Raw genomic sequence first — 24856 nt, 5'->3', positions numbered from 1 at the left:
TTTAACCTTGCAACTTGCAATTGCCAGCAGAGAAATCCTAATGTGTTCTTTGTGAATGAATAAGTCCTACTTCACACAAAAGTGCCTTCGTGGTTCTTTCCATGTAAAGGAAGAGGTGCTAATAATAATAGTAGTAGTAGTAGCAATAATAGTAAAAATAGTAGTAATAATAATAATAATAAGAAGAAGAAGACTAATAATTTTATTTTTATTTATACCCCGTCCATCTGGCTTGGTTTTCCTAGCCACTCTGGTTGGCTCCCAACAGAACACTAAAAACAGAATAAAGTGTACATACTCTTTCCTATAGCCGAAATGGCACTCTTGTAGGAAAATCTTTTTTAAAAAAAAAAAAATATTTATTAGAGTTTCCAATTTTTTACAAAACAAAAACAAAAAAACAAACATAAAAACATTAAAAAACACATAACTTTCACAACTTATTTTCTCATAACTTATTTCCCCGACCTCCTCATACCTCCCCTTCTTGTATATCCAGTTCAAATTGTTTATACAGCAAATCCTTATCTCAAAGCATTACAGCTTAAAAAAAAAGAAAAAAGAAACACCTTATTTTCTCTCCAACATCTTAAATTGTTATAACTTCAAATTCTTGCTTACAAAAAGAAAACCATTTTATCATAATTACAGCTTGAAACCACTTAATTTCAATCCAACATCATTCAACATTCCTTAATTTTACAATATTTTTGTAAATAGTCCTTAAATTTTTTCCAATCTTCTTCTGCCTACTCTTCTCCCTGGTCACGGATTCTGCTAGTCATTTCTGCCAGTCCCATACAATCAATCAGCTTCATCTGCCATTCTTGTAGGAAAATCATTGTGTGCGGCATAGAGAAGAGACGAGACCAAGTGTGATGTTCTCTTTTGTAAAGTTGCAGCTTCTGTATTTAGAGATAGCCATAGTGCCACCTAGTGGAAGTGTTTTCTCATTTCATTGCACAGCTTGAACTTGTCCATTCTTTTTCATTTGAACATTCATATTCTCCAGAAGGAGCTGTAGGTTCCCTTCTGTTTGGTTGTGCATGCTCAGGTGTGGCATTGCAGAATATGTGTCTCCTTGTGTTGCATAGGAAGTAAGGTAAAGGGACCCCTGACCATTAGGTCCAGTCGTGACCGACTCTGGGGTTGCGGCGCTCATCTCGCTTTATTGGCCGAGGGAGCCGGCGTACAGCTTCCGGGTCATGTGGCCAGCATGACTAATCCGCTTCTGGCGAACCAGAGCAGCGCACAGAAACGCCGTTTACCTTCCTGCCAGAGTGGTACCTATTTATCTACTTGCACTTTGATGTGCTTTCGAACTGCTAGGTTGGCAGGAGCAGGGACTGAAAAACAGGAGCTCACCCCGTCTTGGGGATTCAAACCGCCAACCTTCTGATCAGCAAGTCCTAGGCTCTGTGGTTTAACCCACAGCACGACCTGCGTCCCTGCATAGGAAGTACTCTATTATTATTAATATTTATTTATTTTTATTATTGCATTTGTACATTGCCCTGCACCCGCAGATCTTGGGGCGGTTCGCGACATAAAATTTCACTATAAAAAACGCAAAATGCTTAATTAAAATAAGAACAAAAGCAAACCAATATATCCCCTCCTTCCACAATCAATATGATTTCAAATCGGTATGGAAGGTGAGCCAATTTTAAATCAATATGGAACATGTAGCAGTAGTATGTAAACCAGAGGCAATTATAAACTGGTTCTTCCCCCTCCCCAGCCTGACCTGCTCCTTTCTTCTTTAATAGTGGCTTCCTCTTCAGTGGCAAAGAGCTAAGTTTCGACTGTCATTTGCTCATTGCTGCAGATCAAACTGCTATTGGAAGGATGGCTTTGGAAGTCGGCTGCAAGGAACCTTTGCCATCCAGAACCTTAAGCTAAGGGAGCCATGCCTGCCATCCAGGACCCCTGAGATCAATCAATCTGGGATTGCTTGGGTCTCATCCTACTTCATTTTTGGCCCTTTTCATTCCTATCAGGCTCTCTAGAATCACAGAGTTGGAAGGGACCGCAAGTGCCATCTAGTCCAACCCCCTGCAATGCAGGAATATTTTGGCCAACGTGGGGCTCGAACCCACTACCCTGAAATTGAGAGTCTCATGCTCTACCAATGGAGCTATCACAGAACCTCGTCTTTTTTTTAAAAAAAATATTACGCAGTGAACTAGAAGTGAACACCGTTCAACCGAATGGGCACTGAAGAACCAAATTTTGCATGGGGGTGTGTGTGTCATTTTTTAAAGGGAGTTTGATACATTCATGAAAGTAAAGGGTATCAGTGGCTGCTATAGTTGTGATGGTTGTAGAGGACTACCTCCAGTATAGGGCAGTTTGCCTCTGAAAAACTGCTGCAGAGAATCCCATGCAAGAGAATGCTGTTGCTGTTTGCTGGTGGGTTTCCCATAATCCTCTGTTTCACTGCTGAGAAGAGACAGGGCTTCTGGTCTGATCCAGTAGGTCCCTCCTTATGCTCTTAACGTCACCTCTCTTTCCACTATTCAGCCATCCCTTGGAGTCAAGAAGCCGTCGAAAGCCCTCCTCTACGTCATACTGAGTCCTGTGGGCCCGTACTTTTCGAGCGGCAGCTTCAACCCCATAGCCTTATGGGCAGATCCAAAATACGTCCGAGCCTGGAAAGGAGGAACCGGGGACTGCAAGCTGGGAGGGTAAGATCATCCTGATGAAGTAACACCCATGTGACGCTAATGCTCACCGTTCCTGAATTCCATGTAGGCATGAGAGCATTGGATTCTCATTTTCAAAATGGCGGGTGGGTCATTCGGGTTCATGCCATTGGCCCACCTAGCCCTTCATTGTCCATTCCGGCTGGTTGCAGCTCTCTGTGTTTCTTGGGCAGAGATATTTCCCAGCTCTGGTCACCAGAGAGTTGGAGGAGATGTCAGCGTTGGGACTAGGACATTGCTAGTCTCAGTTCACGACGTACGGACTAGGCTGGAAATCACGTGATGAGCATGCTTCTTATCTGAGAGTGCATCAAAAACATGTCCCAGAATCCTCTGGGACACAGTATACTCCAGTTTTGGAGCTCCAATCTGCATGCATTTTCAAAGGGACAGATTATTGTTCCATCCATCTAGCTCTGAAGTGTCTGCCCTAATGGGCAGTGGCTCTCCTAGGGCTTGGGCAGAGCTCCTCCACATCACCTGCTATCTGATCTCCTGGAGATGGGCAAACACCTTTTGCATGCAAAACATGGGTTATACCAGTGAACCATGGCTTCTTCTTCCGTAGTCATTGTGCCTTGCAGGCATCCCTAACTGCTCTGAAAATATTGCAGATGGCAGCAGTGCACAGTCCCAGGCACAGGCTTCTCCCTACACCCTTGGCTTATGTATTAATTCTCCACAAGCCCCCAGAACAAAAATCCTGCTAGTATCCCTTATATTAGCCATTTCTTTTGGCAGATAAAATATTTCCTAACTGTAACAAAAGGACCACAACATCGTCTTTCATTGTAAGAATTACTGGAAAGTGAAGTGCTTTGCATACACGAAATGAAAACATAAGTGCATTTTTATTATTATTAATTTCACAATGAGCTCATTAGTGTGGTTCACCCAACACCTGGTCTAGCCAGCCTGAACCTACGAGTCAAAGTGGGGGTGGGGGTTCAGGACAGGGTCTCCAAATCTGAGTCACGTCGCAACAGGACTGGTCTGTTCAGGATCTGTTTGTGTGCTGTGCCATAATTGGGAACTCTGTTCTTGTCGGGTAGGACCTAGGCTCAAAATGGGCCGCCTATTTTCTCGGTTCACATTAATCACAAGCTGATCTTGCAGCTGGCAGGCGTCCTTTGTGCGGCCCGTCCCAGGGTACGGGAACTCTGAGAAGCAGCCGTGCAATGGCTTGGCGGCATTGTTCCCCGGAAGCTGGCGACATCCCTGGAACGACACACTTTGCTTTCATCGGAATCAGCATGCTTCTGCCAAGTTGAGGGGACAAGCCTGGCTGCAAATGCTCTCTCTCTCTCTTCCTTGGCTCAGGGCAAAGGCATCTGTGGCCGCCTAGCAAAATGCAGGCATTTCGGGAATGCATTTTATAGCTTCAGAGGCATGGCTGGCAGTGTGCCTGACAAGCAGCCTGTTGCTCCAGCCAGAAGAACTGAGCTATAGGATGGCCCAGCTGTTGATTTAGCCAGCACAGCTTGCTTGTTAGAGCACACAAGAAGTTTTTGTCCTGGGAAAGGTGGCTTGGCCATTCCTGAAATTCGCAACGGTGAATCTGATATGAGGAAGCGATTCCTGTAGGTCCTAGATTCCATTTTCTTAAGTTTAAGTAGGAGAAGAGGGGCCATAGCTTGGTCGCAGAGCATATCATTGCATGCAAGAGGTCCCAGGTTCCTCTCCACTCTAGTTACAAGGTTGTCAATATCCGGGCTGAGTATAGGAAGACGGATTTAATCTTAAACTACTCTGGGAACAAGGACCTCAACCTAGTGATTGTTTCAGCACTGGCAAAGACATGTTTATTTTGTTGGGATTTGGGGCAGCAGCAATGATAGTACAGTAAGCACATTTAACTTGTGCGCATTCAGCTTTATGAACATGGCAAAAAAATATGATTAAAATTTAAAAAGGGATGGAGTCCTGGGAAAAATGACTTGAGCAGTCACACCTGCCATTGAACCCAGTGGCTTTTGAGTATATATGATTTTGGCTTCAATTCCCGGACCATAACCCCCTCGTAAATTGTGGGATTACTGTACATTATATTGTCAAACCAGTTTTTGTAATTTTGTATTTCTTTCCTTGCTTGCAAATCACTTCAGAACTTTTTAGTGGGAAGCGATCTGCAACTTTAACGAACCTAATCTTAACTGCTGTGGCGTAAAGGCCTCCCCTGTTCTCTTATGATGGCAGTGGTGCCCACCTCAGAGGTGCCGGAACTGAGTTCTGGTGAATTCTGGTTGAAAAAAGGCCCTGACCCTATCCTGCCATTTCCTTCTTGTTTCCAAAAGGAACTACGGCTCCTCTATCTATGCCCAGCGGGAAGCCATGGAATTAGGCTGCCAGCAGGTTCTCTGGCTGTACGGAGACGACCATCAGATTACGGAAGTCGGGACCATGAATCTCTTCCTGTACTGGCGAAATGAAGATGGAGGTACAGTGGCCAGCCGTGTTTAACCAACACCATATGTTTTCCCTCAGCCCTGACAGGCATCGTTGTGGCAAATAAAATGGCCGCCTGGTCCTTGAGCCTCAAGTGCCGTGTCAGTGCAGTTTCAGGAATGTTTTAGGGGAGCAGCAGTGTAAGTATAGGTCAGCCGTCTCTATCCTGTTGGCCTCCTGACACTTTGACCTATTAGCACTCACCAGCCGCAGCAAGTACAATAAGTTAAAAATACTTAATTCTCCCCTGTGCCGTTTTCCTTTGAGCCTGAATAAAGGTTTTCGGGGACGTCAGTGCAGAGTTGTTTGTACTGCCAGAAGTGGAAGTGGCTCCCCAAAGCACATGTGGAGTGTGAACGGCTGCTGCCCACATTTTAGCAGTGACGAGCAAACGAAGCCATATGGGGAACGGGTTTGGCTGCAGATCACAGGGAAACCGAGCGCTCTTTGGCTGACCAGCCAACACACATTGCCACCTTCTCAGGCTGGTACCAAAGGAAGCAGATGTTGCTCCAGTCAGAGCTAGGCTGGTGGGCATGGTTTGCTCAGTCAGTGAGAATTTGCCTATCAAAGGGGGTTTTTAACAGTTCACGGGCTCCCTGCTCTCTGGCAGCTGGCTTGGCGAGGCATCGAAATAGCACAAGCCCCTTGAAAGCTCGTTTGCAGCTTTGGCTGCATGGCAAAGCAGGGGATCTCAGTGTGGGCATCAAGCAAAGGAGGCAAGATAACCAGGTCCTTTTTTTCTCAAGAGAGAGAACGCACCACAGATAGGAAACCTATAGTCTTTGAGATATTCCTGGACTATAACTCCCATCGTTCATGACCATTGGCCATGCTGGCTGGGGCTGATGGGAGCTGGGAGTCCAGCATTACCTGGAAGGCCACAAGTTCCCTACCCCTGGAGTACACCAAGGCCCGTGTTGGACATAGCACTAAACTCACCTCCAGGCTTGACTATTGTAATTCGCTCTACGCGGGGCTGCCCTTGAAGCTGTCACAGAAACTCCAGCGGGTGCAGAATGCTGCAGCGAGGCTCCTTACGGGGTCCCTGCCATGGGAGCATATTCACCCAGTGCTTTTCCAGCTGCACTGGCTCCCGGTGGAGTACAGGATCAGATTTAAGGAGCTGGTTTTGACCTTTAAAGCCCTTCATGGTCTAGGACCCTCATACCTACGGGACCGCCTCTCCCGTTATGCCCCACGGAGAGCCTCGAGGTCCATAAATAGCAACACCCGAGTGGTCCCGGGCCATAAGGAAGTTAGATTGGCTTCAACCAGAGCCAGGGCTTTTTCAACACTGGCCCTGGCCTGGTGGAACGCTCTGCCTCAAGAGACCAGGGCCCTTTCTTTCCACAGGGCCTGTAAGACAGAGTTGTTCCGCCTGGCTATTGGTTTGGAGCCAATTTGATTCCCTCCCCCTCTTTCTTTTTCCTTTTTCCTTTCTCCTCCTGTGATGAGGCTGCATTTTAATATTTTATTGTTTCAATATTTTAATGTTGTATTTTAATCTTGTTTTTAAGTTGTATTCATTCAACTTGTTTTTATTATTGCTTGTTAGCTGCCCTGAGCCTGGCCTTGGCTGGGGAGGGTGGGGTATAAATAAAAATTATTATTATTATTATTATTATTATTATTAAACCATAGCACGGTGAGAAATTACTTTCCGCATGCCTAAGGTCCATTAATTGCAGTGCCTGACCTTAACTATAGTTTGTGGTTCTTCAAACAATCCATAGTTAGTATTTGGTTTGAGGCTTGGACAGCACTTAAAAGCGGTTAATGGAAATTGGAAGTGAAAGCAGCCACATCAGAGAAGGAGGGGGGAAGGAAGCAGCAAATGAGCTTGAGACTCCCTGTGTGTGTTCCGCAGGCGGCGGCTGCATCTGTTGCCGAAATATTATTCCGAGATTTTAAGTACTTCCATTGTGCGCACTTTCTAGATCACTTTCACAGTGCTTAGGCAAGAGTTTGGGAACTGAAGGACCAGGGCCCAATGGGGCTTTCCAGCCCTCACTGTCTGGCTATTGGAATTCTTCCTAGGCCACACCCCCTTCTCTGGCCACACCCATTTCCCCAAGCCACTGTTAGAATTCCTGCTCCATGATTACAGTCATGGGATTGTTGTCTTTAACATGACGGTATGTGTTTTGACTCCACAGAGTGAGAAGTGACAGAGACAGGATGTTTGTGTTACTGTGTTCCGTGAAGTGGGACTATTGTCCTTTGTTTTTCCTCTTTGCTGTCTGATGCTAGAGAGAGAGGGAGCCATGTTGCAGTGCTCTGTGTGTTTATATGTAAATAAAGTAGATTAGCCAAAATGCAGAGTTGCTGAGGTCTGTCACACAAGCTGCGAAAACTCTGCGGATCCCTAAGTGTGCCGATGTCTGTTGGCATCGGTCACTGTGATGTTCGGGCACAAGAAAGCCTTCGAAGCTGTCAAACGATCGGCCAGGAGGGAGGGAACATGCTAGTCGGGCATGTTCCCTCGAGGTTCCTACTCGAGTGTAGGACGAGCTCCTGACAGCCACAGCCCTCCATTTCTCTGCTCCATTCCATCCTCAAGTGTTGTTGTCTGACTGGAGTGTGTCCTTAGGGTTAAGGTCAGGGTTTAGGTTGATAATTTAACCTGGACTTTGACGTGTGATGTGTGTCTTTTCAGGACCCACCCTATTCATTTGATTGTAATGTGTTTTTAACCATTTTTATTCTCAATTTTAATTTGCTGTAATCTTCCCTGGCACCTGCTGGTGATAGGCAAGTAAAAAAATCAAAGATTGCTTGTTTGGATAGAGTATGAAGAGATGTGTGTGCATTTAAAAAAAAAAAATGTTTTCAGGCTCAAGGATAGCAATGGCAGTAAACAGAAAAAAAATATATCAAAAGCATAGAAAAGAAATACAAAATATAATTTTTAACCACAAAGCTATAATGGAGGTGATTCAAATGATATACAGTGGTGCCTTGGTACTCGAACGGCTTGGCTCCCGAGTGCTGCAAACCCAGAAGTGAGTGTTCTTATCTAGTTCTTACAATATGGTTGTACTACCAGACTTTTAGAAGACATCTGAAGGCAGCCCTGTTTAGGGAAGCTTTTAATGTTTAATAGGTTATTGTATTTTAGTGTTTTATTGGAAGCCGCCCAGGGTGACTGGGGAAACCCAGCCAGATGGGCGGGGTATAAATAATAAATTATTATTATTATTAGTCCCAACATCTGGGGAACCACAGGTTGAGAAAGGCTTCTCTATGGGGAGCTGGCTTCAGGCACCAGGCCCGTTGGCAGACCAACTCGGTTTTACAAAGATGTGTGCAAAAACGACATGAAGGCCAGCAACATCAAGGAATCCCTTTCAGAGGACTGCAGTGACTGGAGACAGACAGACAGGTCCTGTATCTATAGCAGTGAGCAGAGGAGAAATGGCCGCTGGGAGGAGCGCAGAGAGAAGTAACGCCATGGGGCACTTGAAGCAGCACAACCGGACGCCTTCCTCTGCCCCAGCTGCAACAAAACATGTCTCTCCCATATCGGTCTGTACAGCCACAGCAGGCCCTATAACCTTCCAACAGTTTGACTTCACCCCCAAAGACACACTCCTCCATTGTCTCTCGAGACAGACAGATGCCAACGACAGCAATCTCCCAGCCTCTCTGGGGGTTGGCAAAATTGCCAAAGTTGTCAGTGTGAGAAGCTTCCCACGCCTCCAAGCTGTGGGAGCACTCAGGGGCTTGTGACTTGAAGGCGCCACTTACAGAAACTAGAATTTGTATTAGTCTGTCGCAGCAGCTGGGGAATTGCTGTCTTCACTTGTTTCAGTGACCTCGTGACCATCCTCAACCACATGGTTCCAACTTGGTCACGTATATACTGGACCGGACCTCTTTCAGCCAGAGGGCCACATTGCTTTCAAGGCAGCCTCCAAGGGGCCACATAGCAGTGGCCAGCAGGGCCTTAGGCAGAATTGGGCTAAGCAATGAATAAGAATGCTATCTCTGTACAGTATTCTGGGGTGAATGTAAACAGAGGGGAAAGCACTACATATAAGTCAGTACAGTGGTACCTCGGGTACCACGGAGGTCCGTTCTTAACCTGAAACTGTTCTTAACCTGAAGCACCACTTTAGCTAATGGGGCCTCCCGCTGCCGCCGCACCACTGCCACGCAATTTCTGTTCTCATCCTGAGGTAAAGTTCTTAACCTGAGGTACTACTTCCAGGTTAGCAGAGTCTGTAACCTGAAGTGTCTGTAACTGAAGTGTCTGTAACCTGAGGTACCACTGTAATCAGATCATTATTGCAAAAGAAAAAACCTCTATGGAAAATCGCGTTTAAAAATTCCCTGCTCTCTGGCGCCATCTGGTGTTGCATGTTCATAGCGTATTCAAATCTCTGATTCTTTACTAACGTAGCTGAGTCCTTAGTTTCTACACCCGGCATATGACCTCTCTCTGTACTCCATCCAGACAAGCAGATGACATCACAGTCCAGGGACCAATTCCAGCCAGGTGAAAACGCCAAAGAAGGAAGTGAAGCCAGGCCACTGAGGGGCAGGGCTGGGAACAGTCTCAAGGGTCAGACAAAGGAGCTGGGGGCATATTTGGGCCCTAGGCCTGAGGTTCTCCCCCACTGCTACATGTTCTCTTGGACAAAGGGGGGTGGGCTTAAAGGGGACTGAGCCAAGTGTATGTAAGATGGTCATTTATGTTTAACTGTAAGGAATCACCCCATGGATCTGAACTGGGGTTTTTTTGGAGGGGGGTATTGGTTTATGTGTGTTTCTATTCTTGTTTCTATTGTGTTTTTGTCTTGTATTTTATGTTATGAACCACCTTGAGATCTGCGGGTGAAGTTGTGGTATACAAATTTATTAAACAGCAATAATAAATCCTCAGAAATCTAGGAGAAAGGTGGATTGGGGTCAGATTCTGCTTGACAAACCAAGGATTTCATGGTATCACCCATCCATGCCAGAAGTCAAAATGTTTCCTCCTTCCCAATGTCTTTTTCCATTGTCATTTATTAAAAAACAGCAACACACACCTCAGTATAGAGTTGGAAAGGACCCTGAAGATCTAGCCTAACCCTCTGCAACACAGGAATACACAGCTGTCCCAGACAGGGATTGAACCTGTAATCTTGGAATTACCGTATTTTTCGCCCTATAGGATGCACCTTTTCCCCTCCAAAAATGAAGGGGAAATTTGGGTGCGTCCTATGGGGCGAATGCAGGCTTTCGCTGAAGCCTGGAGAGCGAGAGGGGTCGGTGCGCACCGACCCCTCTCGCTCTCCAGGCTTCAGGAAGCTCTGCGCAACCCTCAGGAGACCGGCTCCGAGGGTTGCGCAGAGCTGCCTGCAGTCCCCGGCTCAGCACAGCTCTGCGCAGCCATCGGGAGCCGGGCGCTAAGTCCCGCCCCGCTCCGGATGGCGGCGCAGAGCTGCCTGCCGTCCCGGGATCAGCGCACTTCTCCCCATTGCCAGCCCCAGAAGCTCGGGGGACAGCGGGGAGGCAGAGCGTGCCTTCCCACTGTTCCCCGACCTGGTTCTTCCAGCCCCGCACCTGGGGGGAAAATAAAATAAATAATTTTTTTTTCTTTATTTCCCCCCCCCCCAAGAAACTAGGTGCGTCATATGGGCTGGAGCGTCCTATGGGGCGCAAAATACGGTATTAGCACCACGCTCTAACTAACTGAGCTATCCAGTCATGCTTGGGCACTTGTTTGTTTCAATGCTGATCTACTGTGTTTTGTATTGACAGAAGAGGAGCTGGCGACCCCACCCCTAGACGGCATCATTCTTCCTGGCGTGACAAGACAGAGCATTTTGGATTTGGCGAGCAAGTGGGTAGGTGTCTGCTGTGTCTTTTGCTTCCAGGTTTTGACATCTATCTAATAATAAAAATAAAAATCATAATCATAATCATAATCATCATCATCATAATAATAATAATAATAATAATAATAATAATAATAATAAATTTATTTATACCTCGCCCTTCCCGGTTCAGAAAACCAGGCTCAGAGCGGCTAACAACAAATTTAAAACACTTAATTGATGCAACAAAAAACAGCATAAAATACAGTATAAAACGTGAATAACAATAAATGCAGAATTCAAAAATCAATTTAGGGGGGAAATCCATCCAATAAACATTAGATGATCACCAGGGCTGCCTAGCTAAATTAGTCCTATATGGGCCAGTGAGGAGACCAGAGGAGAATTAGCTGTGGGATCCCAGAGCGGGTAATCTTCATAAAAGGGGAGGGGGAGGGTAGGAAGGGGAATAAAAGATCAGGCTAAGTTCAAATTAAAAGCCAGGCGAAATAGCTCTGTCTTACAGGCCCTGCGGAAGGAAGTTAAATCCTGCAGGGCCCCGGTCTCATGAGACAGAGCATTCCACCAGGTCGGAGCCATCACTGAGAAGGCCCTGGCCCTGGTGGAGGATAATCTGATTTCCTTAGGGCCCGGGACCTCAAAACTATGATTATTCATGGACCTTAAGGTCCTGTGCGGGGCATACCAGGAGAGGCGGTCCCATAAATACGAGGGCCCTAAGCCACAAAATAGTGGCTAGTAGTAGTTGTCAGTCTCTTAGGCCAGGCTCCCATTCCCCCAAGCCTCCAGCACTGAAATCATGCTTGGGAAGATTAACTCCTGCCTCCCCAGTTATGATTTCCAGGAAGATCACCCCCTGCTTTAGGCTTTGGGTGGGGTGGGGAGCAAATAGACTTTTTTTCAAGTCTGGCTTCCAGAGGCAAAGAGGGGAATCGGTGAGTGTGTGTGTGTGTGCAATTGCAGCATGTTCGTGGTACCTGCAGCACTTCCCCCCCCCAGTTTGCAAATGTGGTGACCTCTGTTCTGAGCCGTTCTGCAAACTCAGGGAACATCTTCCGAGCTGCTGCTCAAGCTATAAGCTGTGATCCGTTTGGTGAGCAGAAGGGAGACTGCATTGCTCTCTTGCTTCCAGCGAGCAACCAAACGCTACAACAGCACAATCCCTATCGAGCTGGCCTGTAAAGATTTCATGGGTGCTTTCTCATCTTGATAAGGAATTAATTAGGGGTACCTGTGGAATTTCCAACAGGTGCATTTTGGAGCCTTTCTCTATAAATAACCCTCATTAAGCGTCCATTTGGAAGCACTGTGCCGTGTTTCTATAAGTCAGCTATCCGCTTTTTCAGCAAAGGAAATGGATCTTCGTAATTTAATAATGCTTTCTTTGGCTCCTCCCCATTCGACCTTGTCACAGGGAGAATTCAAGGTGTCAGAGCGATACGTCACCATGAGCGACCTGATAGGTGCTTTGAAGGAAAATCGAGTGAAGGAGATGTTTGGAGCTGGGACGGCTTGCGTCGTGTGCCCCATTTCTACAATATTATACCTTGGCGAGGTGAGGGCGAGCGTTCTCTTTTTCAGCTTCGCAAAGCAGGCTTGTTGACCATGCATCAGGGATTTCCCAAGGAATTGTAGTTGGTCTTATATTTTACTTTTCACCATCTAGCTCTCAAACCGGCTTCCTTATGGAACTTTGGAAGAACTTTAGTAAAACATTGTTAACAGCTCAGATGGGAGGCCCTGATTCCTAACTTAGAATCTCGCTGACCAGTAGGGATGTTAAGAAGGCATCATTTACGATTCCCGCATTGGACTAGATCACCCTCATGGTCCCTTTCAACTCTACAATCTTATGATCCCATGATCTGTTCCGCCCCCTACATGCATAGCTGTCAACTTTTCCCTTTTCTTGCGAGGAATCCTATTCGGAATAAGGGAATTTCTCTTTTAAAAAGGGAAACGTTGACAGCTATGCTCTACATGTGGCACGCAACACTGCTTCCACACTGCTGCAGTTCATCTTCTGCCAAAAACAACGCTCTTCGTCTTGCTGTGGCAAAGTTACGTAACTTTTGACACATGTTGCGCTGAGGGTTATCAGTTACAGATAGGTAGCCGTGTTGGTCTGCCATAGTCAAAATAAAAAAATTCCTTCCAGTAGCACCTTAAAGACCAACTAAGTTAGTTCTTGGTATGAGCTTTCGTGTGCATGCACACTTCTTCAGATACACTGAAACAGAAGTTGCCAGATCCTTCTATATAGTGAGAAGGTGGGGAGGGGTATTACTCGTTAAGAGTCGTCAACAGGCTCATCTCAGCTATCTGCCAATCTCCCATTCCCACCACCCTTCTGAGTAATACCCCTCCCCACCTTCTCACTATATAGAAGGATCTGGCAACTTCTGTTTCAGTGTATCTGAAGAAGTGTGCATGCACACGAAAGCTCATACCAAGAACTAACTTAGTTGGTCTTTAAGGTGCTACTGGAAGGAATTTTTTTATTTTGAGGGTTATCAGGAAGTCAGCCCTAGGGCTGTTTTCGAAGTCGTCCCATGCCAGTGAGCTGGTGTCCTCAGCTTCTTAAGACTCGAGATTACCTTTTTGTACCTTTTGCTTGTGTTGATAATTTAAATAAATAAACGAACAAACCTCCTTGGGCACCTTGGAAGAAAGGTGGCATATAAATGTGATAGACGTATAAATAAATCTCTTGCTGTCCGAAAAAATTCTCCCTGGAGTACAGCCCTTTGCGTGGGCTGTGGCTCCACCTGGTGTCCAAAGGCAGGAAATGCACCTTCAAGTCAAGGAAGTAGGCATTGTCGGAGTCACAGAATGCAGTGTGAGATAGTAAGTCTGCAGGCTTGAGTTTGCTAGCTGATGCAACTGCAATACTTTCTATGGAAGTTCTGGGTCAGAAAGACTCAGCAGTAATGTGCTGTCAGTTGATTGGCTGTCATCGGTTTAAAAGGGAAACCTGTCCAGCAATAAGGGGTGGTGTAGAGGAGTGTGGTCACAGAGAGAGAGTTAGAGATCTTCCTATTTGCTTTAAGGTGCAGCCAGGTACTCTGTTTGACTGTATGAACTGCTCGTGTATTATAGCCTGTAGATATTTGTATATATAGCTCAAAATAAATATACAGTGGTACCTCGGGTTAAGTACTTAATTTGTTCTGGAAGTCCGTCCTTAACCTGAAACTGTTCTTAACCTGAAGCACCACTTTAGCTAATGGGGCCTCACACTGTTCTCATCCTGAAGCAAAGTTCTTAACCCGAGGTACTATTTCTGGGTTAGCGGAGTCTGTAACCTGAAGTGTATGTAACCCGAGGTACCACTGTACTGCACTGAAGAACCTGAAACTCTGAGCATTTCTGCTAAAGCGCTGCAAAGAATTTGCGACAGGCATGGCTTAGTTGTCCTAAACCCCAGTCCGTTTCCTGCCTTCATCCCGGACGGTCTTGGTTTTGTCTTGGTTTTCTGATTTTAGAACATTTTAGAACATCTTCTCGTCCAACCCCCTGCAATGCAAGAATATGCAGGGGATCGAACCTGCAACCTTGGCACTATCCATCCCCTTTTAGTTGCAAAGCCTCTCACAATTATGTCCTCTTGTTTATGGAGTTAACTTCCCTTCTCTTACCAATAAATTCCCCACGTGCCTTGCAATCGGTTCCCTCTTCAGGGATGGTTTGTGTGTTTGGTACACACTCCAGCAGAGTCCTCCTGCCTTCAAAGCCAACTGCTGCAAGTCATACGTTGAGCCTCTCTGTGCCTCCCCCAGCTGCACCCTCCCCCTTATATCAGCAGGAGAGGACGGATCACGTGCATGCGTCGGCCAGCGTCTACTCACAAGTCTGTCTTTCCCCCTTAGCATTTGCACATTCCAACCATGGAAAACGGACCTCAACTAGCTACTCGTTTCTTGAACCAGCTGAGTGATATCCAAGTAAGAGTCGCGTTTATTTTCTACATCAACAATGGAAGGGAGGGATGGCTGAGTAGTTCCTTTCATGTCTAACATCCCAGTTGCAATATGTGGAAGTTAGTCCAGCAATATCCATGGAGCGGATTCAGATATGCTGTTTGCAACGGGGTGCAGTCTTCTTGCACAAATACACCATCTCAGAATGTGTATTTGGGAAGATTCTTCGTTTTAAGGGCTCATTCATCATCCACATGTGGGAAACTACCATGTGAGAGAGATGGCATGGCAGGAGGTCTCTTTCCTGACGCGATCGCTTTCCGTGCACGGGGAGTGACAGCTCTCCGTGTGCAGAAAGATTTTGATATAAACATTCTTTCAAATAAAGTGTTCTCTCCTCGCCCTCTGCCCCCCCCACACCCCTTTTCTGAAATGGTATGGTCTTTTGAGGTCAGTGACGTAGCATGGGTTGTCAGTGCCCGGGGCTGTGCAGAAGGGGTGGGCCGCTGGGAGGGAAACAGACGGAGTATGCAGGCGCATTCAACTGCCTAATGGCATCTGTGTCACCCAGGAGATCTCAACCAAAAAATAAATAAGAAAAGAGTCCTTCCATGTTCTGGAGAGGTCACTTCCTGCTGTGATCACTGTCCACTGGGGCTGTTTGGAGCTGGAGTCTTAACAACCTCGGGGGGGGGATAGGTTCCTTGTCTCTGTTTCAAGATTAGGGCCATATTTAAACATGATAGTGAACACGCAAGCAAAAACCCAAACAGTGTTCTAAGCGCCTGGTGCTTGCAAACACAATTTTTTCTTTGGAGGGGTGGTATTTTCCTCCCTGAGCTCAACCAGGCAACAAGCTGGCTGGCAGAGAGCTTCTACAATCGCCGCCACCCCGAACGCCTTCAACAGCCACCCATGCCCAGAGTTTTAAGATCATCTAATGTCAGTTTCCAGGATACAAGCCATGCACTGGTGGGTATTTGAACCTGGCTATACAAGCAGCATCCCCATTCTGCGTCTTAACTTTGACTTCTGTGTCAAGAGCTTCTGTGGAAGAACAAACGCCATTTGGACAAGTCCTGCTGGTTGAGTTCCTCTTGACCATTCGCATCACACAACGTATGTGTGGTGGTGGTGTTTTTTTAAAAGAGGCACGTAAGCAGCCCAGAGGGTTACGCTCAACTACCAACCATCATTTCCATGTTGTTGTTGCTCCCATGAAGCAACGAAACAAGATAAAATCCAGAGAGCTCAACAACTCCACCATATGTTATTCTTAGATTCAGTTCCACAATTTACCGTATTTTTTTGCTCTATAAGACGCACCAGACCACAAGACGCACCAAGTTTTTGGAGGAGGAAAACAAGAAAAAAAAATATTCTGAATCTCAGAAGCCAGAACAGCAAGAGGGATCTCTGCGCAGTGAAAGCAGAGATCCCTCTTGCTGTTCTGGCTTCTGGGATAGCTGCGCAGCCTGCATTCGCTCCATAAGACGCACACACATTTCCCCTTACTTTTTAGGAGGGAAAAAGTGAGTCTTATAGAGCAAAAAATACAGTATTTATATTTTGCATTTTCAGTCTATTTAGTAGTGGTGGTTGTTAGGAGCTTGGCCGCGCTGTGAATCTGTTCTGTGTGCTTAACATGAGTCTGTTTCACGTGTTCCTTATGTGCCATTGTTGAATCATGTTGTATTAATTACCTTCATTGCCTCTTAACGCTACTGATGTGTCCCATTGGCTGTGGTTTTCCTGCTGTTTGGGGACCCTCTCTACTTAACCCTTGTGCCGTGCTGATGCTTATAACTCTCCTTGCTTCTGTTTCAGTACGGAAGGGAAGACAGCGAGTGGGCCGTCATCGTGTCGTGAGCGGGGAAGAGCGGCGAAGGCCCAGACCTTCGGTCCACATCACAAGGCAGGCTGAAGTACCACCTGAGCGATGACCAGTTTTACCGTAGCTCCGTGTAGAGTAGTCTGTGTGTTTATCACTTTGTCCCTGGGCTGGGAGGGTGATTATTTCCACGTGACAGGGAGTGTGAACACAAACTGTTTTTGATTTTTCTACTGTGATTTTTTGCCTCTAGAGTAGAAACCTGTCTTCTGGTAGAGGTGCTAGTGTAAGCAATAGACACTTCCCCCCCCCCCCAACGGTTTGCTTTGTTTTGCTTGTGTCCCTGGTACAGTCGACAGGTGTGTTTTTAAAGCAAAAATGTTCTTCAACTGCTCTTCAGTGCAAGCCAAATACAACTTTACTTAACTTCTAAAGCACAGACTAGGCTGTTCCATGCAACCCAATTGCCAAATTACTCAGAGAAAGCCTTTGTTGTCTCTGGAGTCTTCTCTTTGTTTCCAGCCTTGGAAGATCACAACATTGATCTTCAAGATAGAGATGTATATTGCCTTCATTTGGGGGGTGGGGTGTTGTGAAACATTTCCCCTGGACTCAGTGGGATCTCCTTTAGTATGTTTCCTACTTCTTTGTGTTGGTCACCAAAGCCATGCCTCATAGCTGTGGATCCTTCTAAGAAAGAATAGGATCAGATTTTCCTTTGGTGCCCAATGACACCATACCTTGAGTGGATTCAGATGACCTCTTTTTTTCTCCCTCACTGAAAGTGATTTCCACAGTCATCGACACCGGCCCTACCGTTAGGCACCTTGAGGCAGCTGCCTCAAGCTGCAGGTGCTGGCAAAGAGGGCAGAGCTGTGCCTGCTAAGCTAGCCTATTGTCTCTGTGTGCAGTTTCCTTACTAGTAGGGAAGTCACATTCAGCTGACAGTTTGTCTGCAAGGGAAGGCGGGCAGGATCTTGCCCTTCACCTCAGGCAGCAAAATGTCTTGGGCCATCTCTGTGAAGTATTGTGTGGAACTAAACTGTTGGGTGGAGCAAGGTTCCACTGCGCAATAGCTTCCCTATCCATTACAATTTTGAGCCAGTTACCAGATAATGTGGCTATCACACAGCCCAACAAACATTAAAATCCCTTTGGGCGTTCCAGTTCTGTGTAGTTTCTGCAACAGCTTGTCCCTGGAAGCAAGTGGCTGCGGAGTCCCATAATTCATTCCACCATCTGGCTCCCCTCCTCACCTGTAACACTGCCAATGCCAGACAAGTTGAAGAGGGAAGCTGCTCATCTGACTACAGCCTTAGTCAACTGGAAGAGCCAACACGATGCTGTCTCAAGCATCCTGAGATGTTGGAAAGTCTCCAAACTTGAACCGCAAGGTCCACTGACCAGAGGTCGTTGCAACGTAGGGGCAGATGCACAATGGTGGCTCAGCAACTCACCATCTTCTGTACCCCATGAGCCAAATCTGATCAGGTCGGGGATTCTAGTTTAGAATGCAAAGCCATTTGGTTCCTGCCTCTCTTAGAACAATTGGGAGACAGAAACACTTGTAGATCCCGGTCTGCTTTCGACCATCCTGATCGAGACCATGCTGCCATCATCTCTAACATCTAACGGGCCTTTTAGAGCTGGGAGATGCAGGAGACTGAAAGAGAAATGGTTCACCTTCTGTTTTTGCACCACCCCTTCCTCTCATTTTATACCCCTCTCTGCTTCTCCTTCTCCTGCATCTCTCCAGTACTGTCCGCATGTTCACAGCTCTGAAATTTGGATGCTTCCACCGAAATGTGGACATCCTCATTAAAATGCCCTTCCATTTCACCGCTCACCCTGATCCAAACGCAATGCACATTTACCGTTTTCATTGGGCTTTTCCCATGCAGATTTCCCATGCAAACTTTCAGTGAGGATTAAATGGGAAAACAATATGAGACAGTGAGGATGAAATCATGTAGCTAGCAGCACCGAGTCTGCAGCAAACTGCCTCGTAGTGGTGTCCCTAATAGCTTTGGTTGCTTTTTTTCCTGCACCCCACAATGAATTTTCCATCTGAAAAATGAGATTTCCCCCCTCCTTTCTCACCCCTCCCTGAGTTAGCTTTAGGACATCTCTTGCCAAATCGGTTACTTATTACGGTGTTAGGGATGCTCAAATTATACCGTCCGGTTATCTGTTGAGTTAACATTAGCATAGTTTCACAGGGCAGCAATTGAATGGTGCAGGTAAGATAGCCAATAAAATAGTACAGAGAACTATTGCACTAATGCAGTGCTTTGGAAACTAAACTCTGCAATCCTATACCTGGTAAGTGTACATAGGACTGCAGCCTAATAAGTATATATATATATGTATATGTATATTTTCCTATAAAGGGTAAGGGTGAAATTTTGGAAAACTTTTAAACTCTGCCACTTTTTTAACAGAGCCTACCTCTAACTGGTGATTTGATAAACACCTAGAAATATGCCCTGTATCTCTCCCCTTTCTGGTCTTATCACCGCCTAAAACATTCAGCAAAAGCACAGGACACAGTATTCCCTGGACTGTACCACTTTGGAATACAGGTGGTGGCAGGGAGACGGCTTGCTTAAATCCCACCCAGTGTTAGCAGTTACCTGAACAGTCTAGAACCACCCAAAAGTGAGAAGAGTTCTAGCGCAGACTTCTCCCTGACATGCTAGCTTTATGTCCAAGAGTTGTTCTTTTTTAAAATGCCAGGGAGTATTCAGGGCTTGCAGCCTGAAGTGATACGCTCCGAGCAGCGCTATACCAAGTGCTTTTAAAAGAAGTTTAAATCAGTTTGTAAGTAAAATCCCATAAGTGGATTAGGTTGTTCAGCTGCTAGTTACAACTCCTAGGTAACAGTGAGCTGCTATTCCCATGACTGAAGTGGGACTCTCTGACCCCCTGGCATCTCAATTAAAATAAAAGTGTCCTATTGTATCTGTGGTGATAAGTTTGCACCTTTCCCTGCAAATGTGCAAACCCAGGGAGGCCCAGGGCCACTCAAACAGAGAACAAAATATTTTGTTTGACTTTGCTCTACGTTGGTGAGCAAGGGACTACCTATTTCTGGAGAGGGTTTTTTTTTCCTATCTGTTTTTCTATCTGCAAGGTTTTTGGGTCTTTTTAAAAGCCACTTTATTGAAGACCAGTTGAAGTTGATAGTGCCAGACCGTGTTCTCTTTAAAAGACACATGTTAAGCACAAGCTCTTGTGCCATCTGTGGTAGATGTAGCACAGTGTATTTCTTCTTCTTGACACCTGAGTGTGGTATTGTGCTCTGATCATTGTTCGGTTTTATTCCAAGTATTCCTAGCCACTGGGGTGGAGGGTTCCCCAGTTCCTCTCTCGTTTGACCAATGGCCGCAGCATTTGATGGGGCGCACCAGGAATTTCGATGTTGAGCAGAGGAATAACTTGAACAAGGCCACTATCATAACTGTAGAGTGCCTTTTGACTAGAGAAGAGCATGTCCGCATTCAGCCTCACTAACCAAGACCAAAACTTTGCCATCTCACATATTGGGCAGAAGTGGGATCTGAGAACCCTCGTTGACGCTGCATATTCCCCTGCAAAGTGGCAGGACAGGAAGTAATTTGCAGTCGAGAAGATACGGACGAGGTTCAGGAGCCTAACCCTTTGCTGAAGCACTATTCTTCCTCTGCAGTCTCTTCTCCCCAGACTGCTTTTCCTGGGGAAAAGCAGCTGGCAAGAGGAGAGGGGATTGCAAGGGGCTGGAAGCAACAGTCATTGCCCATTGCTCTCTTCTGGGTCATCTTCTCTGCTGCTTTGCAAGGGTAACGTGGCGACAGAGACACACACACTCACACTGTGTACCACTGAATGTGTAGCTCCAGCCCAAGATGCGTTCTCTCACACTTACAAAATGCTCCACTTGTGATGTGAGCCTGAAGGAAATGCTGTTTAAATACTTTGGAAGGGAAAGGAAATTGGCTACTTTGTGGGAAGAAGAAAGGGGTGCTCTTATCCTGAGAGACAGTGGTTTAGCTACGCTGGTATGAATCTGTGTCCAGAAGAGATAAAAAACCGAGCCAATCTCAGGTTCACGGGAGACAGAAACCATTGATTTTTGCCAGAATGGTTGTGGAGCACCACACTGATGTTGATAAAATGTGTGTTAGATGCAATTGTTTCTGTATGCAGCTCTCCTCCGAGGGTGACTGAAGGAATAGTGTAAACTGCTGTAATAATATGAAATCGAAATAAAAGAAGTACCAAACAGGGGAGGTTTATGAAGAGGGTGAATTGTTACCTGGTAGGAAGGCGAAAGACACCTTCAGTGCACTCCTGTTATACTAGATTTTTGATGAAAATGTGGCTCAGAGTTGGGCCACTTAACACATTCCACAGAAGTGGCAGGAGGAGAGATTAGCCTTGCATTTCATTTCCTCCTGCCTCCCAGTGGGCTTTGCACAGCACCTGTTGTTAGAAGCAAGCACAATGAACTAATCTCATGATACATCATCTTTGGTTTCTGTCCATTGCTCCTCCCTATCTACTTCTTTTAAAACAATTATGGAGTGCCTTGAATTACCTTAATGCTTTGTTGTTGCACCCTTTCATATAGTGGGGTTGTGCTTGTTGTCGGAAGTTTTTTCTGCCCTTCATTGTTTCAGAATTTCGCTTCATCGTCACCTCTTTATTTCCAGAGTTCAGAGGCGAGTGCCTTTAACGTATGTTGCCAAAATGGCGCCAGCCGAGCTCAAGAGAGGAGGTATCAGCAGGCTTAAGAGATCTCCAAGGGTTGCAGAAAGATGGAAAACCTGGAGGTGGGGACCAAAACAGCACAGCTAGGACTGAAGGTGGTCTGTTAGCCCTAGACTTACTGACTTACTGGGGGCGGGGGAGAGAAGGGGATGGAAAGCCAGAGGAAGATGGGAAATAGAATAGCTTATCCTGGATGATGGCTTGCAGGTTCAGTGTTATGTCCTCTGCCTTTCAGAATGGCCCCCAATAATAAATTAACGTTAGAAGAATGTTCCTGTGCATTTTGTAGAATAGCTGTAGAGGACATTGTTCACTGCGTCACCCAGGGTCCTCTGTATAAAGATCTATTTGGAAAAAAAATCTGTCTTGAGTTTAGCCACAGGAAGAATGTTGTTACATCAAATGAGTTTGTGTGCTTTTTGCAGTTAAACAAGGAAAATCACATTACCATGCGTGGTTCTGTATTTAATACAAATAGAGAGCCAAATTTGTGGCTTAACTCTCAGCTTCTTTTATCTGCCTTATGGCCTATGGCTAATCAGATAAAATTCTTACTACTGAAAAGCAGAGACATAGCATTGAACAGCCCAGAACTACTCCTTGAGAACTACATTTGAATCTAAAGATCCATAATAGTTGCAACTGTAATGTGGATTTTCTCTCTTTTTTTCCTCCCCAACCCCCAAGCTTATAAATTAATACAATATATTGTCATAAATAGATATTCACTAGGAGGGGAAGGGGTATTTTTTAAAAAAGCATGTCATATCAGTCAGTATTCCAGCTACACTAAAGAAATATAGAACAATTCATTTAATAATCTGCATCGTCCATCTTCACTGCATGCAGGTTTTTGAAAATCAAAATATATGGAGAAAAGACTCAAAGTTTGTTATGTGTTCGCTACATTATATTGTTATTAAATATATAATAATGTGCATTTTCATTGAGGACAACACTAATAAACTCGCAGGGAAGCTTTGCAAGAGAAGCTCTCATCAGACGCAGCCTTTATACCCACTAAAAGCTAGTTTTGCTCAGTTATCGCTAAGATAACACAGCTATTTGTCTAGTATAACAGCTCTGTATTGAACATAACCAGGACATTAGACACAATTCTCAGGCATGCACCCAAGGCCTCTCGTCTGTTGCCTCTTCAGCTTTCCCAAGCTACTCTTAAAAACAAGCAGTTGACGTACCCACACGGGGAAACTGCTGAACACGCTCCTGAAGATTTGTGTGCATACACGTGCGATACTGACCTCTTTGCTCTCTGCCCACAGTGTCTAACCAGAGTGCACTGCTGTGTCTTAGCCTTGTACTTACAGGAGTGTTTAGAATATCTTGGAATCATCTGTGTTAATCGGTTTTTAAAAAAATCTGTACGAGGTTTTCCGTTGTTGTTTTTCTAGACTGTGATTGATGAAGGGTCCTGGTTTTTAAATGGTCTTTTCTTCAATGTAAAAGAGGTTTATCAGATCACACTCAAACCAGCAGAGTATTTTGATATTGCGTGACAATCCTATAAAAAAAATAAAACAAAAGCTATACCTTCTCTTGTCTGTATTTTCAGTGTTTCCACGAAAGCACGAACAATAAAAGAAAACAAATCTGTCACATGAGTCACAGCAGAAAGATGCACAAGATCTTTGTAAGGCAGGAGATTAGTATAACTGGAATCCCATTGTCTTGAATTATATCAAACTATTTTCCAGGGATAATAATGCATTCATTCCATTTAGCGCTGCCTTTCTTCTAAGGAGCTCAGAGTCTCATACTTGGTTCTATCCTTCCAGTTTATCCTCTTATCAACCCTTCAAGGTAGGCTGAATGTGTGTGACTGGCTCAATGTCGTCCTGCAAGCTTCTTTACTTAGTGGGGATTTGAACCCTCGTATTTTGGGTCCTAAGGGATGCAGGTGGCATTGTGGGTTAAACCGCAGAGCCTAGGACTTGCCGATCAGAAGGTCGGTGGTTTGAATCCCCGCGACGGGGTGAGCTCCCGTTGCTCGGTCCCTGCTCCTGCCAGCCTAGCAGCTCGAAAGCACATCAGAGTGCAAGTAGATAAATAGGTACTGCTCTGGCAGGAAGGTAAACGGCGTTTCCGTGCGCTGCTCTGGTTCGCCAGAAGTGGCTTAGTCATGCTGGCCACATGACCCGGAAGCTGTACGCCGGCTCCCTCAGCCTATAAAGCAAGATGAGCGCTGCAACCCCAGAGTTGGTCACAACTGCCCCTAATGGTCAGGATCCCTTTACCTTTATTTTGGGTCCTAGTCTGGCACTACTTCCATTTTTTTGCCATAAGTTTGTTCACCTCTCAGGATATTGTTGCCAGACTCATCATGAGGTTTCCCAAGGTGGAGGCGGCAGCCTTTGTCAATCTTCGCACACCGGGTGCCATTTTGACTCAAGATGCTGGAACGGAATATGACTGTCACATAACTTTGCCCATTTTTCAGCATAGGTTGGGTCACCTGTTAACATATTGCCAGCAAACTCAGTACAAGGGTTCCCAAGGTTGGGTGGCAGCCTTCATTGATTATTGATTGGGTGCTGGGTGCCATTTTGAATCAAGATAGTGGACCAAAATGTGGCTTTTGTGTGACTTCACCTGATTTTTGGTGTGACAGGTTCAAACTTGCCAATTACACTATCCATTTAAAAAAATGCATATTTTTGGTTTCTAAAAAATCCCAGGTAGCACCACTCACTCTCCACTAGTATCATACGAAGCAGGGAACCTATATGTGTCAGATCACTTTGGGGCATAGCTCTCAACTTTTCCCTTTTCTTGCAAGGAATCCTATTCAGAATGAGGGGATTTCCCTTAAAAAAAGGGAAACGTTGACAGCTATGCTTTGGGGTTTAGAACTCTGATCATCCAGTATTGCAACTTGCGTGGGGATCAATGCAGGGTCCTGCAATTCTTTTGGGTATCCAAGTTGTCCCTTCATGCAAGCTGAGAAGGGTCCAGGCAGACCGGCTGAGTGCTATCTCCCCAGATTGGAAGCAGCTCTGCAAGGTCTTAACCAGAGGTCTCACGCAATTTTGCAACCTGCACTCCTCTTCATTGGAATTGCCAAGGATTGAACAGGAAGCATTCAACATGGAAAGTATGCTCTATTGCTGAGTTATGGTCAGTAGTGGAGGTGTATTGGGGCAATGGTGTTTGTGTGACCTCCTGACACAGGTGAGTCATTGTTTTTACTGGGAAGGAGATGGAAACCCAATGGCAGGTAAAGCTGCATGGTGCAAACACATCAGCAGGAGAGCTGGATTGCCTTCGCACTGCACCAACCTTCTGCCCTCTGCCTCCCAGTCAGAAGAAGAAGAAGAAGAAGAGTTTGGATTTGATATCCCGCCTTTCACTCCCTTTAAG

At 45.7% G+C, this 24856-nt stretch overlaps 1 protein-coding gene across 2 annotated transcripts in view; it reads left to right on the top strand.

Moving 5' to 3' along the window:
* Positions 1 to 23033, top strand: part of BCAT1 (branched chain amino acid transaminase 1) — a 67186-nt gene extending 44153 nt beyond the window's left edge. For both annotated transcript variants that reach the window (XM_083461483.1, XM_083461484.1), the window contains 6 exons: positions 2524 to 2687; positions 5000 to 5142; positions 10902 to 10987; positions 12393 to 12533; positions 14848 to 14922; positions 16726 to 23033. In XM_083461483.1, the coding sequence (XP_083317609.1) occupies positions 2524 to 2687; positions 5000 to 5142; positions 10902 to 10987; positions 12393 to 12533; positions 14848 to 14922; positions 16726 to 16767 (651 nt within the window). In that variant the 3' untranslated portion in view covers positions 16768 to 23033. The remainder of the gene's footprint in view (positions 1 to 2523; positions 2688 to 4999; positions 5143 to 10901; positions 10988 to 12392; positions 12534 to 14847; positions 14923 to 16725) is intronic.
* Positions 23034 to 24856: the final 1823 nt, after the last annotated feature.

Source organism: Podarcis liolepis (genome assembly GCF_965112155.1).
Source record: "Podarcis liolepis genome assembly, chromosome: 10".
In the NCBI taxonomy this organism is placed as follows: Eukaryota; Metazoa; Chordata; class Lepidosauria; order Squamata; family Lacertidae; genus Podarcis; species Podarcis liolepis.
The sequence above is the reverse complement of the archived record's forward strand: the minus strand, read 5'-3'. Positions and strand labels throughout refer to the sequence as shown.